This window comes from Bos indicus, chromosome 9, assembly GCF_029378745.1.
Source record: "Bos indicus isolate NIAB-ARS_2022 breed Sahiwal x Tharparkar chromosome 9, NIAB-ARS_B.indTharparkar_mat_pri_1.0, whole genome shotgun sequence".
NCBI classification, from domain to species: domain Eukaryota; kingdom Metazoa; phylum Chordata; class Mammalia; order Artiodactyla; family Bovidae; genus Bos; species Bos indicus.
Window position 1 is genome coordinate 103,204,602 of NC_091768.1, and position 13,078 is coordinate 103,217,679.

Genomic DNA, 13,078 nt, shown 5'->3' on the forward strand with positions numbered 1-13,078 from the left:
GAAGGCCCCGTGTGTCACCCAAGTGTCCATCTTCACCACACAGGGGTGTGTTTTTGTACTTTGAGGCTTTTTGCCAAACCTCTTTCTTCCCAGTGGAAACTGTCTGGACTTACATTGCTTTTGTTTGAACTTTTGGATGAAGAAAGAAAGAAAAGACATGCTAAAGTTTTTCAAAATGTACATTTTCATTTCCCTTTGTTCCATGCACATAAATATTTTACTTTTTTTTTAATGTACAATGTGTATTTACTGATCATACTGACTTTTTTGCACTTGTAGGTTGCCTGCTGAAATCTTTGAGAGACTTTGTATTTTCATGATGAATTAAAATAACTATTGTTTTATTTTGCTTCAATAGATGTTGCATCACGGTACCCCACACTTTGGACTGAACAAGTTAAAAGTCGACAGAACAAAACCAATAAGAATTCAGGTAAAAGGGGGACCTATGTGACTGAGTTAAGAGACCCAGAAAGTGGCCTTGTTTTTTGGAAGTTACCTGCAAAGCACATATTTTTCTCTGGTCACCAATGAGTCATGCAAATAACGCTGTGGTTTGCCCATCAGAGTATAGTTCAAATTTGGGTGTTTCATTAAATTTGCTAAGTTATAGAACATATTATAGAATTTAAAAATTTTTTCTCAGAAATTAATGTTAATGCATTTTCCTGTTGCATAAAGATGTTAAGCTGTGCATTTCTCTTACAAACCTTAGAAACTGAGTCAGTTTTATGCAATCTTGTCACTGTGTTTCCAAAGGTAATCTAGTTAGGTTTGCTTCTGCTCATATAGATCAGTGCATGGGAAGTTAATTCAAACATTGAAAGCTTTACTGGGAGATCTTGAAATCCTCTTGGGAGAATCAGTGTGACAGTGCTTAATTTGAGAAACAAATGTAAAAGTGTGGTAAAAATGTCATTTGAAATGTACATTAAAAAAAACAATTTTAATTGTCAGTGGGACGCTCTTTTGGGGTTCCAGATAAGTTCATAGAACAAGGGCATTTGTGTTTCACCCATCACCTACTGTTACCAGATTTTCGAGCTTACGTGACCTGTCAATTATAATTAACTAGTAAAAACACTTCAGACTTGCAGTATTCAGTGGGACTGAAAATAATGTTTCAGGAAATTCTAGTTTACACAAGTTATCGCACACTATAATTTGATTTAAATCAGCCTAAATGTATTGAACACAAAACAATGACATTGAGTTGATTTATAGACACGGGGCATGAAATTATGGGATTATATCTGTGTTTAACCCCAGTGTCCAGGAACGTGTTCTTTCTGAGGGTTTGAAGAAAGTCAGCCCTAGGTGGTATTTTAAGATGTTAAATACAGTACTTACTGTATTAAGTTTAGTGACGAAATGGCAAACAATCATAGGTTTTATGTAATGACCACCATTATCATCGAGATTCCAGTGTCAGAAGAGTTTTTCATTTATGTTTAACTTAAAAGATGCTTCTACTGATAATCTTCTTTGGTAGAAGAACAAATGGTTTGTGGCTCTTTGTTAGTCCACGTTTTTACAAATTTCTGTTGTTTCTCCGTACTGTTTTCATTCCTTTATCGGAGAAGGCGAGGGCACCCCACTCCAGTACTCTTGCCTGGAAAATCCCATGGACGGAAGAGCCTGGTGGGCTGCAGTCCATGGGGTCTCGAAGAGTCGGACACAACTGAGCGACTTCCCTTTCACTTTTCACTTTCATGCATTGGAGAAGGAAATGGCAACCCACTCCAGTGTTCTTGCCTGGAGAACAGAAAATGCTTTGCTTTTTTTCTCTAATGTTTCTCTACATCAGCTAAAGGCACTGTTTCTGCTCCCAGAGTTAGAACTAAAATGACAGAACAATACCTGTGTTACCAAACACAGGTGCACAGCCATGCAGAGTGAGGGGTGCCCTGAGGACGTGGCCACTGAGGTTCAGAGCAGAAAGTGCGAGTCGTCTGGGGAGGGACTTTCTTGCTCCGAGCTTATGAAAATCTGCTCATGCAGGCTCTCAGCAAATGTTTATTCATGTGATCCATGGTCACTTTGATGATATCGTTGGTTTTTTATCTAAAACTAAGCAAATCAAGAGGTTTCCCATGTGACTCAGTGGTAAAGAATCCACCTGCCGATGCAGGAGACCTGGGTTCAATCCCTGGGTTGGGAAGATCTCCTGGAGAAGGGAATGGCAACCCCCTCCTGGATTCTTGCCTGGAAAACCCCGTGGACAGAAGAGCCTGGTGAGCTACAGTCCATGTCATTGCAAAGATTCAGACATGACTTAGCGAGTAAACAACAACAAGTTAAAAAATAAACAAATGCATTAAGAACTGAAGACTGGATTTAGTCTAAGTAACACACAGTTCCTCTGCTGCACTTTTAGTAATTGAAATTCAATATAAACATAAACGAAATATTCCTCTGTTGGTTCGTTTTGCAGGAAAAGTATCCCTAACATTTTTCAACTCAGTGTACATGAGTGAGTGAGTGAAACCTAAAATTGCATTTTACTTAAAGAATGCACTCCATTTCTTTCTATTAATATATAATTGAGAATGTCCATGTATTTCTTCATGCTCTTGAATCATCTCATATTCAATTTTATCATTCTACTTCTAGAAGTTACCAAGCTTGATTACAGAATTTTACCAAACAAGAGATTTTGTGACATGTTGTTTAATTATATAAAATGAACTCACGTCTCTATCAAGCTGACACTCTTGCCCTGTGGCACATTGACGGCTTCCTGGATTTCGGCCTGACTTCCTTTAAGCCAGGCTAGAATATTAAAGCGCAGCGCAGTTGTTGGTTGGAACGGCAGTGATACTGACACGCGCTGCCACCTCTTGCGCTCACCAGGGGCACGCACCTCACACGCGAGGCTGCGCCTGTGTCCTGCTCGGCGGGCACGAGCCAGCGGGGCTGCTGTGTGTCCTGCCTCGGTCCTCAGAGGAGGACGCGGTCACACGCGAGGCAGCGGGTGCTTGCAGGGCCCCTGAGCGCAGGGCCCGAGGGCCATCCGGCCTAGCCTCGCCACTGTACCGCAGGGGCAGGACGCCCCCTGCTCCCAGGCGGAGGTGTGAGGGTGGTCCTGGCCTCACGTCTGGCCCTGGCCACAGCGCACCTGTGCGGGCCTGGAGCCCTGAGTTCAAACCCCTCGCCACACGCCGGCCCGGGGCAGAGAAGGCTGGGGTGGGAGGGACACAGGGTTCTCCGGCGGGTCCCCCCACCTCCCCCCTTCTCGTCCCCTTGCTCCTTGCCTCCAAGACCTGAGGCCTCGTCCTCAGCCTGCACCGCCTCACCTGCACTCATTCCCCGTCCTTGCTCCTGGGGCTGTGTTCTCTGCTTTTCAAACATTCTCGGCCCTCGGTCAAACCTGGGTCTTCTCGGACCCCAGCTCTGAGCGCGCAGACCGCCTCGTCTCTGCTCCCAGCACGCACCCACCCGCTCGTGTCCACCTGCCCCACCCTCTTGTGTCCATCTGCCCCACCCTGACGTGTCCACCTGCCCCCCCCCACCCGCTTGTGTCCACCGGCCCTACCCTCTTGTGTCCACTTGCCCCTCCCACCTGCACGTGTCCACCTGCCCCCCACCCGCTCGTGTCCACCTCCCCCACCTGCTCGTGTCCACCTGCCCCCCACCCACTCGTGTCCACCTGCCCTACCGGCTCATGTCCACCTGCCCCCCCACCCACCAGTGTCCACCTGCACCCGCCCCACTTGCATGCAGCCGACACCCTCTCTCTGGGCATGCGCTCAGCATCACTCCTGTCCTCTCCGGGCTGCTGCGGTGTGTAGACCTGCCTTTGTGACCACGTCCCCCACAGCCTTAGTTGACCCCGCCCCCAGACCCCCGTGCAGGGTGAGGGTGGTGGGGCACCCCCCTCAGCCCTTCAGAGAGGGGAGGCAGCCCCCTTACCGGGCACGGCCCCTCCTAGACTTGACGGGGCTCCCTGCAGCTTGTTTCTCTGCTCACTGCTCCCCAGCAGCGTCAGCGCCCCGCCAGAAGGTCCTTGCGTCCAGCCTGATGGTTCCCTGCCCGTCCAATGGTCCCGGCGTCCCGTCTCTTGGCCAAGCACCTTGTTGAAGGCATCCTCTGAAGGCATTTTGAGGATGAGAGTCACGTTCAGATGAGTGGCTTTGAGTCAAGGAGGTTCCCCTCCCCCATCAAGGGGCTCACCCAGAAGGGCCAGGGGCCCCCCAGGATGGTCCATGGCGGGTGGCAAGCAGAGGGCAGACTCTGTTTATCTTTTCCGTCAGAAAGGAGCAGAGGGCACTCTGCTGCCGCGTTATTTACTTCGTATGAATAGTTTACGGCGCGGTGGGCCTGTCTCCTGTGTGGACCCTGCGGTGCAGCAGGCGTGCGGGGCCCTGCGGGTCACATGGCGCCCGGGCCCTGCCCCAGGGTCTGCCTGCCCTGGGAGAGAAGGCGCTCCTGACTCTGCTTCCTCTCCAGCCCCTCATCTCCCTGCCTCCCAACCAGCCCCTCATCTCCCCACCTCCTCTCCAGCCGCTCATCTCTCTGCTTCCTATGCAGCCCCACATCTCCCATGGTTGCTCAGAAATGGGAGGTCTAAGGGCCAGGGTGGGCTGTACCCTGAGTGCGCTGTGCCACAGGCCCCAGGAGCACCCATTGGCAGTGGCCTTGATGCACTGGGACCTCCTATTCACTTTAGGAGTCAGTCTGCGGTTTGGGGGACTTCCCTGGTGGCTTAGTGGTAGAGAACTTGCCTGCCAATGCAGAAGACGCAGGACACCTGGGTCGGGAAGATGCTCTGGAGGAGGGCACAGCAACCCCCTCCAGTGTTCTTGTCTGGAGTGGACAGAAGAGCCTGGTGGGCTACAGTCCATGGGATGCAGAGTTGGACACTAAAGCAGCTGAGCACAGGTGCATGCACACTGCAGCTCGGGAAGGTGGAGCTGCGCCCCCACCTTGCTTAGGCCGCGGCCACCCACGAGGTCTCAGCATGCCCACGGGGCCCAGCCTGGCCGAGGGCACCGGGATCTGCTCCCAGAGACTTAGAGCGGGCTATGCTTTCCGCAGGGCAGAGAGTGCCAGCATGGGGCGGTGGGCGTTTGGCTTCATTATTTATTGCAAGGCCCACGTTGGCGGGGGAGCGTGTATGCTTTCTCTCTCGGCCCACGGCTCTTCCGAACCCAAGTCTGAGCCGAGGACCTCCGAAGGCGGCACCCTGAGCCCCAGGGAGCTGTGTTGGCTGCAGACCCGGCGGGACACACGCAGGCGTGGGGCCCGCTCTAATGAAGAAGCCGCGGCTTTAGCGGTCTTCTCGTTTGTGGTCTTTGTAAGTTTTGCATGTGAGCTGGAGCAAAACTAGAGGCCCCAGTTTTTGCCATCTCTGAAACCCTCCTCCCACTTGGAAGAAAAATTTTTCTCCCTTCCTAAACCATTAAAAACAGCTCTGTTTTCCATCCAAGAGAGGCTCTGTATCTCAAGATGTTCCACAGTTTTATGGGACCCCCTCCGTGGAAACATTTTTCTGTTTTATTCAGGGTTGATAATTTTTGTTTTATTGCGCATATTAAAATTATAGCCAAAAGATGATTATCTTTTGATTCTGCTTTAAATCATGGTAAATTGCATTCCCTGGGGGAAAAGATCACCAATTATATTTTCCTTCCTTTGTAAGTTTTAAAACATTATTTCCTCATTTCCCTCTCTACCCCATTCTTCAAGCATGACCTTACAAAACATCAAGATGCCAACTACATTCTTAAGTTATAGAGTGTCGGTCATTTGAAGATATTAAGATACTCAAATAAATCAAGTAGCTCCTTTTCAAGGTGAACTCTTAACGTGCATTACTTACAAGTATTATTAATAACTAAGCTACTAAAATGTACATGATGATTTACCCACGTTTCCTAACTATAAAAGGGAGTTTTCACCCCAATCACATTTAATTCTTAGATTTCAGTATTGAAACACTGGTTAATCAGGATGCAAGATTTCAACATAAGTCCAGAAAACAGTAATGAAAATAGGCAAACTGTCTCAGTTGGCTGACAACACACACCAGCCTTATACACATACGGGCCTTTATTCTCTCACTGTGTGAAAAAAAGGGCTTTCGACTTATTTATTCTCTCGGTGTAAATGAGATTTAACCCATCATTGAATCGATGAGGCCTCATGTTAAATGGTGTCCTCTGTAGAACCTTAGCTATTGAGTACAATTTGGGAAAGATTATTTTGTTCCAGGCAAGTGCTGTGCAGTTGAATAATACGGCCCACTGCCCCCCTGCCTTCGGGGTAAGCACGCTTTGCAAACTCTCCGCATGGCCGGGAGGGGCCTAGCCTGGGTCTGACTGTGCACCGAGCCAGCCCCCTCGCCGCGCTGTGGCTCTGGGCCCCCTTTCCCGAGGCACCTCTGTGGCTGACCGCGGGTTGGGAAGCCTGCCTGCTCGTGAAGACACCTGGACAGTGCTGGCCGTCCTCCTCCGGCCAGGCTGTCCCCTGGGGAGGGACGTGGCCCCAGCAGAGATGTGACGGGAGGTGACTCTGGCCAGGTGGATGGACCGCGGGTGTGAGAACTGGGGAGGCAGCAGTGTCTCCACCCCGGGCCCCCCCACATGAGGCCGAGGCCGAGGCCGCCTCCTCGTCCCCTGGGACACGGATGCCCGTGTGCTGCAACGGGACTCAGTGTGCTGACCTGCCTGGGCCTGGCCGTCCCAAGCCCCGAGACTCCATGTCCGACCTCCTTCTAACTCGGGTTACAGCCGCTGCTGCTGCTTAGAGCCCCCAGGGCCGTGGGAAGGGCAGGGCTGGGCTGGGTTCCCACGAGGCCCCGCGATCCTGATGAAGCTCTCTGAGCATCAGTCAGCATCTCATCTCCACGGGTAACGGTGCGCTCACCTCACGGGTAGCGGGGCCTGTCTGGGGGCACTCTGGGTCGATCGCTGGGACCGTCCGAGTCCAGTCTGTAAACAGGACTGGGGTTACTATCCACTTGTTCACACGTGGGGTCAGGCCTGGACTTTGCAAATAGCAAGAGGGCATTTCTTGAGAGTTGTGGGTGTGTGTGTTCACCCCAGAGGTTGCAGGATTCCCAGTTTGGAGAATCAGGTGCTAGAAAGTGCATGATGGGCTGATGGTGCTGAAGGAAGGTTCTGTGTGGCGGTGGAGTTTGTGGGGTCGTGGCGACTACTGCTTGGTTAGCTGTGTGAACCGAATACGAAGTCGCTTCTTGTACTTCACGCTTGTGAGTAGAAAGTTAACAGATCAGATGTATCTGTGATCCTCCATCAGTCGGATCAGAGACTAAACCAGGATTGATGCGGATCGTGAACAAGGGAGGGTCCTTTTGAAAACGACTCTCACCGTTGAACCCAAACTTGCCTTCTTGCCGCACCCTCGAGGGCGGAGGAAGAACGTTCTGCCAACCAACAGGCCTTGTCTTGCCATCCTTGCCATCTGAACTGCCGACAGACGGCTGGCTCTTGGCCAAGAAAACGTACAGCCAGTTATAGTGACCTCTGTGAGCCGGCTGGGCCGCGGGGAGTTTGAGAATTGTTAATGCAGCCGCTAAGGCTTTGATTCTTCCTGGGGGTGCCATGGTGTGTGTGTCTGTGTGTGAACTGAAAATTAGTCATAACCTGAAATTAGGGACTTATTTGATCTGGTGGGAACATTTAGGACTCTGAGCCCGGGAGACGGCATCCCAGTAGCTCTGAGAAAACTTCTGCAAAGATGCAGGAGGGGAAATCAGGCTGTATACAAGCCTGCACCAAAGGGAGCAGGCCGTCTGAACAGCAGAGACCGGATATCAAGTGAAGCAGCGGAGCGTTCTGTGAGGGAGGGGCGTGCCTCTGGGCTCACTGAATCCACTCCTCTCCTGCGCACCTCAGCTGTCTGGGCTGATCCTGTTTCCCGTTCACCTTAAAGAGCGCAGGTGGCTGCTTCCTGCACGCCCCCAGCTCCTCAGCCGTCACCGTGGGGGTGACTGAACCTGCAGCGTCACAGTTTGGGAGCCCTCGTTCACTTTTGGAGGCTAGAGGTCACGGATGGCTGTGACAGCCCTGTCTACTGACACAGCAGGAGGTATTTTCATTCCACGTGTGCAAGGGTCTGTACACAGCCAAGCACGTGTTGAGTAATTATTTTTATCTAAAACGTGTCTCTGATTTTCACAGATGCAACCCTTTCCCTTGCCTTCATCCATCTTTATGGTTATCATCTTTTTCCTCTAGTTTGCCCGCCTCCTGCATTTCTGTCTCAGATAAGCACTGGTCTGGAAGCGTTCCTGTGGTTTTGTCTGAAAATTACATTAGGGCCTAAAGCCAGCATACATCAGGGTATTGTGTTTCAGATGAAAAAACAGACCAAGAAGTCATTTAGCAAGATGTCATTTAGTTATGTATTTAATAAAATATCTACACCACAGCCTTTTCATATTGATCATGGGGTTCTCGAGCAAGAATACTGAAGTGATTTGCCATTCTCTTCTCCAGTGGACCACGTTTTGCCAGAAAGTCCCACCATGACCCGTCCGTCTTGGGTGGCCCGGTATGGCATGGCTCATCGCTTCACTGAGTTACACGAAGCTGTGACCCATGTGATCACTTTGGTTCACTTTCTGCGACTGTGATGTTTCATTCTGGAGGCTGTGGGATCGTAGTCCTCGGAAAAACACCTGAGACAAACTTAGACAGTATATTGAAAAGCAGATATATTGCTTTGCCGACAAAGGTCCGTCTAGTCAAAGCTATGGTTTTTCCAGTAGTCACGTATGGATGTGAGAGTTGCACCATAGAGAAGGCTGAGCACTGAGGAATCGATGCTTTCAAACTGTGGTATTGGTGAAAACTCTTGAGAGTCCCTTGGACAGCAAGGAGATCCAACCAGTCAATCCTAAAGGAAATCAGTCCTGAATATTCATTGGAAGGACTGATGCTGAAGCTCTAGTACTTTAGCCATCTGATTCGAAGAACTGACTCGTTGGAAGATTGGTGGTGGGAGGAGAAGGGGACGACAGAGGATGAGATGGTTGGGTGGTGTCATTAGCTCAATGGACATGAGTTTGAGCAAACTCCGGAAGATAGTTCGGAAGGACAGGGAAGCCTGGCTTGTTGCAGTTCATGGGGTCACAAAGAGTTGGATAGGATGTAGGACTGAGCAACAACAGACAGCAACAACTATACCAAAGCACAGAGTATTGGAGGAAGACTAAGATTCTGTGAGCTGAGACCCCTGAGGAAGTGAAAAACGAATCGTTTAATACCAGCCCATCTTGTCCCATGGATGAAAAGATGCCAGAAACTTACCTGAACAGCAGATCCAGGCGATTTGCCTAACACTTCAGTTTACTTCATGTGCTTATCACGAGGAAATCAGCTTCTGGAGGACAAGCCAGATTTATCAGGAAGCAGAAAGGCGCCGCAATTCCATGTCTGAACAAGACGCTCAGAAGCTCCCTGTTGTGTTCAGCAGCCACCGCGCTCCTTGGCCGTGCAGGGACCCAGCCCTGTCCCAGGCTCAGCCCATGGGTCGGTTTCAGGAGGTGGAGAATCACCCAGAGGGCAGGTCCTCTTGGAGGCCCAGCCTGGCCCTGCACCTGCCGCCTCCTTGACTGTCCGCCCCGCTGCGGGGAGGCCGGTCTCTGGGCCTGAGATCTCAGTGCAGCGGCCCTGGCTGAGCCCTAAACACAGCCGTTAGGAAAACTGCAAATATGATCATAACTGCACAGCCCAATTAGGTCCTGCGTTTAGGTCTCAATGGTTAGTTCATGTACCCTTTTGAGCTATTCGTGTGGTTACACACACGCTCACACATATGCGTGTGTGTTCACGTCATTTATATGCATGTTGGCCTTTGCCTTCCCTGTAGTTCAAATGGTGAAGAGTCTGCCTGCAATGCAGGAGGTCTGGGTTTGATCCCTGCGTCAGGAAGAACTCCTGGAGAAGGACATGGCAACCCACTCCAGTGTTCTTGCCTGGAGAATCCCACGGACAGAGGAGCCTGGTGGGCTGCAGTCCATGGGGTCGCAGGGCTGGACACGACTGAGGGACTAACTACCCCACTGGCCTTTGCTCGCCGTGGCTGCGTGCTAGGGTCCCGTCTGCCCAGCAGCCCCGTGTTCGCTCCTGGAGGCGCGGTGCTGCCTGTACCTGCCAGTCCCCTATGCGTCCCCAGGGCACCTGGGATCCAACCCTGGTTAAAACGCACGCCCCTGTCTCAGTCTCGTCAGAGTAGCTGCGTCTCAGCCTGGGGCTTCTGAAGCTGCATTCTGAGCAGCTTCTCTGCTGACTTTCGTGTGAAAATTCGAGTCGCACCGCAAACACATGTTAACTATTACCAACAAGGTTTTGGCTGTCGTCGAGTTCTTGTTTATAATTATAGACCTCCAGGCTTCCCTGGCAGGTCAGATGGTAAAGGATCTGCCTGCAATGTGGGAGACCTGGGTTCGATTCCTGGGTGGGGAAGATCCCCTGGAGGAGGGCATGGCAACCCTCTCCAGTGTTCTTGCTTGGAGAATCCCATGGACAGAGGAGCCTGGCAAGCTACAGTCCATGGGGTCGCAAAGAGTCAAGGTTTTGGCCATCTTTAAGTTTCTGCTTGTAATTATACATGTACATAAAACAAATCCCTAAGTTTCCCAAAGGTGCCTGAGTGCAAGGCCACGAACATGTCAGGCCTCCTCCATGCTGTGAGCCTACCGCAACACCCTGTCCAGCCCTCGGGCCACCCTGCTAGCTCCGCGTTCGCGATGTATCTCCCGCTTCCCACCCGTCCTGCGGCTCCAGGCCCGCAGAGCCGTCCACGCCTTGCGTGGCTGGAGTCACTGCCTGGACCCCCGCGGTCTTCAGGCCTCCCCTCTTGTGTTCCAAACTGCAGCTTTCTCCACGTGGTACTTTCAAAAGCGAGAGCCGTGTCTGTTTGGGAACACCCCAGCAGGGCCCCGGGTCACCCCTCGGAAGGCTGTGTCCCTCACAGGGCCTCTGGTGGCCTGCGGGCAGCTGGCGCTTCTGCGGCCTCTAGGGCCATCTCTGCCCATCCGTGCCCCATGCCCTGGGTGACCTTTATGCAGCTCTGTTCAGATGGAATCCGCCTACCATACAGTTCACCCATTTGGTGTACAACTCAGAAGCCTTTGGAAAACCACCACAAGCTGGTCTGGGGACATTTTCCTCACTCCAGACCCCCAAACCACACATTTATTAGCAGTGAGTCCCCACTGACAACCCTCTGCCCTCGTAAGCACAGACCCGCTTCAACCTCCGCAGACGGACTTGTCCTCTTGTCTCAGCTGTGCAGAGCCGCACACGTGCGGCCTTCCGTGACCGGCCTCTTTCTCTCAGCGCGGGGCTCGTAGTGTCATACAGGTGGTAGAGTGCGCGTCAGCACCTCGTCCCTTTTCTTGCCTCAGTAATGTTCCGGACCACGTTTTATTTCGTCAGCTGATTGATGGGCATGTGGGCGGGTTCCACTTGTCAGCCGCTGTGGACTTTTCCTGCACAGGTTTTTGTGTGGATGTATGTTTTCACTTCTCTTGGGTTCAAACCCGGTGGTTGAATTGCTGGATTACACCATAGGGTGACGTTTAACGTCTTTACGGGGCTGCCGAACTGTTTCCAAAATAGATGTAACAGTTTGCATCCTCACCAGGGACGCGTGGGTACTGACTTCCCTGCATCTTCTCCAGGACCTGATGCCTTCTGGTTGGTGGTTTGTTTTTGATCACAGTCGTCTTGGTGAGTGTGAAGTCGTGTCTCCTTGTGGTTCTGCTCTGCGTTTCTCTGATGACTGACGATGTTTAGCACCTTTTCATGCGCCTGCTGGTTATCTGTGTGTTTTCTTTGGAGATATGTCTGTTCAGATTCTGTGCTCATTTTATTCGGTTATTTGTCTTTTAGTTCTGGAGTTGTTAGGCTTTATGTGTTCTAGATACAGGTCCCTTATCTGATACGTAATTTGCAAATACTTTTGTCCCATCCTGCGAATTACCTTTTTACTTTTTTGATGATGCCCTTTGAATTGCAAGGGTTTTAATTTTGATTAAGTCCAGCTTGTCTATTTCTCTTTTGTTGCTCCTGGCTTCGATGCGTTATCTAAGAAACCTTTGCCTGATCAAGGTCCCCTTTGTCACCCAGAGTGGAGGCCCCATTTTCAGGGAAGACGGGGCTGCTGCACCACCATCAGAGGCTCACACAAGTCTTCATGGCCCCAGAGCTGTGGTCTTCCTGCAAAAATACAGCCCTCTTCCATTGGCTGTCCTGAACCTTGAGGGTGGAATTTGAAGTTAATCCTGCTGGAGAAGTTCCTCCCTCCCCCTTGAACTTTTTTCTTTAAGCTAGTGAAATTGGCTCAAAAGTTACATTATAGCAGGTATGCTTGGGAAAAAGAGAAAGTTAGAGAAAATGCTATGAGAGAAGAAAATAAGTGTGCATGGGGCATAATTGTCCTAAAAGTACTGCTTATTTACCTGAAATCCTCATCTAACCTGGTGTCCTGCGTTTTGTCTGGTAACCTTTCCTGTCAGTAAACGCACTTCCTTGTTCTCAGTCTTGCTTTGGCTAATCTTCAGTAGAGAAAGGTCCCCTGGGCTTTCCTCCAAGGTCACATTTTCACCCCATGTGTTACTCTGCAGGGGCTGTCCTAACAAAGCATCGTGGGCTGTGCGGGGTGTTTGTTACCGGTTCTGGAGGCTGGGAGTCTGGGTACAAGTGGGTCCTGGGGAGAAGGTGTGTCCTGACCCGCAGATGCTGTGTCCTCTCTGCATCCTCACGTGGCCTCTCCGCCGGGTTCACACCATCCTGGTGTCTCTTCTTCTCGTAAGGACTCCAGTCCCATGACCATTATGACCTCATCTAACCTTGATTGCCTTCTTAAAACCCCTGCCTCCAAATACAGGCACGCAGAGGGTAGGCCTTGCCCCTGTGATGTGGGGAGGAACCCAGTTCAGTCCGTAGCGTCCGGGTAGGATGACTGCCGTGTGCTTGGGTTCGGGCGTTTTGCATTGAAAACAGAGCCTGTGAGGAGACGGGCTCCGTGTGGCCGTGGAGGCTGCGCATCCCCTCCATGGACACCTCAGGCCCATCTGCGTCTTCTGTCCTGCATCATCCTAGGC

The 13,078-nt window shown here is 51.1% G+C and overlaps 1 protein-coding gene across 2 annotated transcripts in view; it reads left to right on the top strand.

The window, feature by feature from the left end:
• The window catches only part of SMOC2 (SPARC related modular calcium binding 2), a 157,695-nt gene that overhangs the window by 77,829 nt on the left and 66,788 nt on the right, over positions 1-13,078 (top strand). For both annotated transcript variants that reach the window (XM_070796551.1, XM_070796552.1), the window contains exon 7: positions 359-433. In XM_070796551.1, the coding sequence (XP_070652652.1) occupies positions 359-433 (75 nt within the window). The remainder of the gene's footprint in view (positions 1-358; positions 434-13,078) is intronic.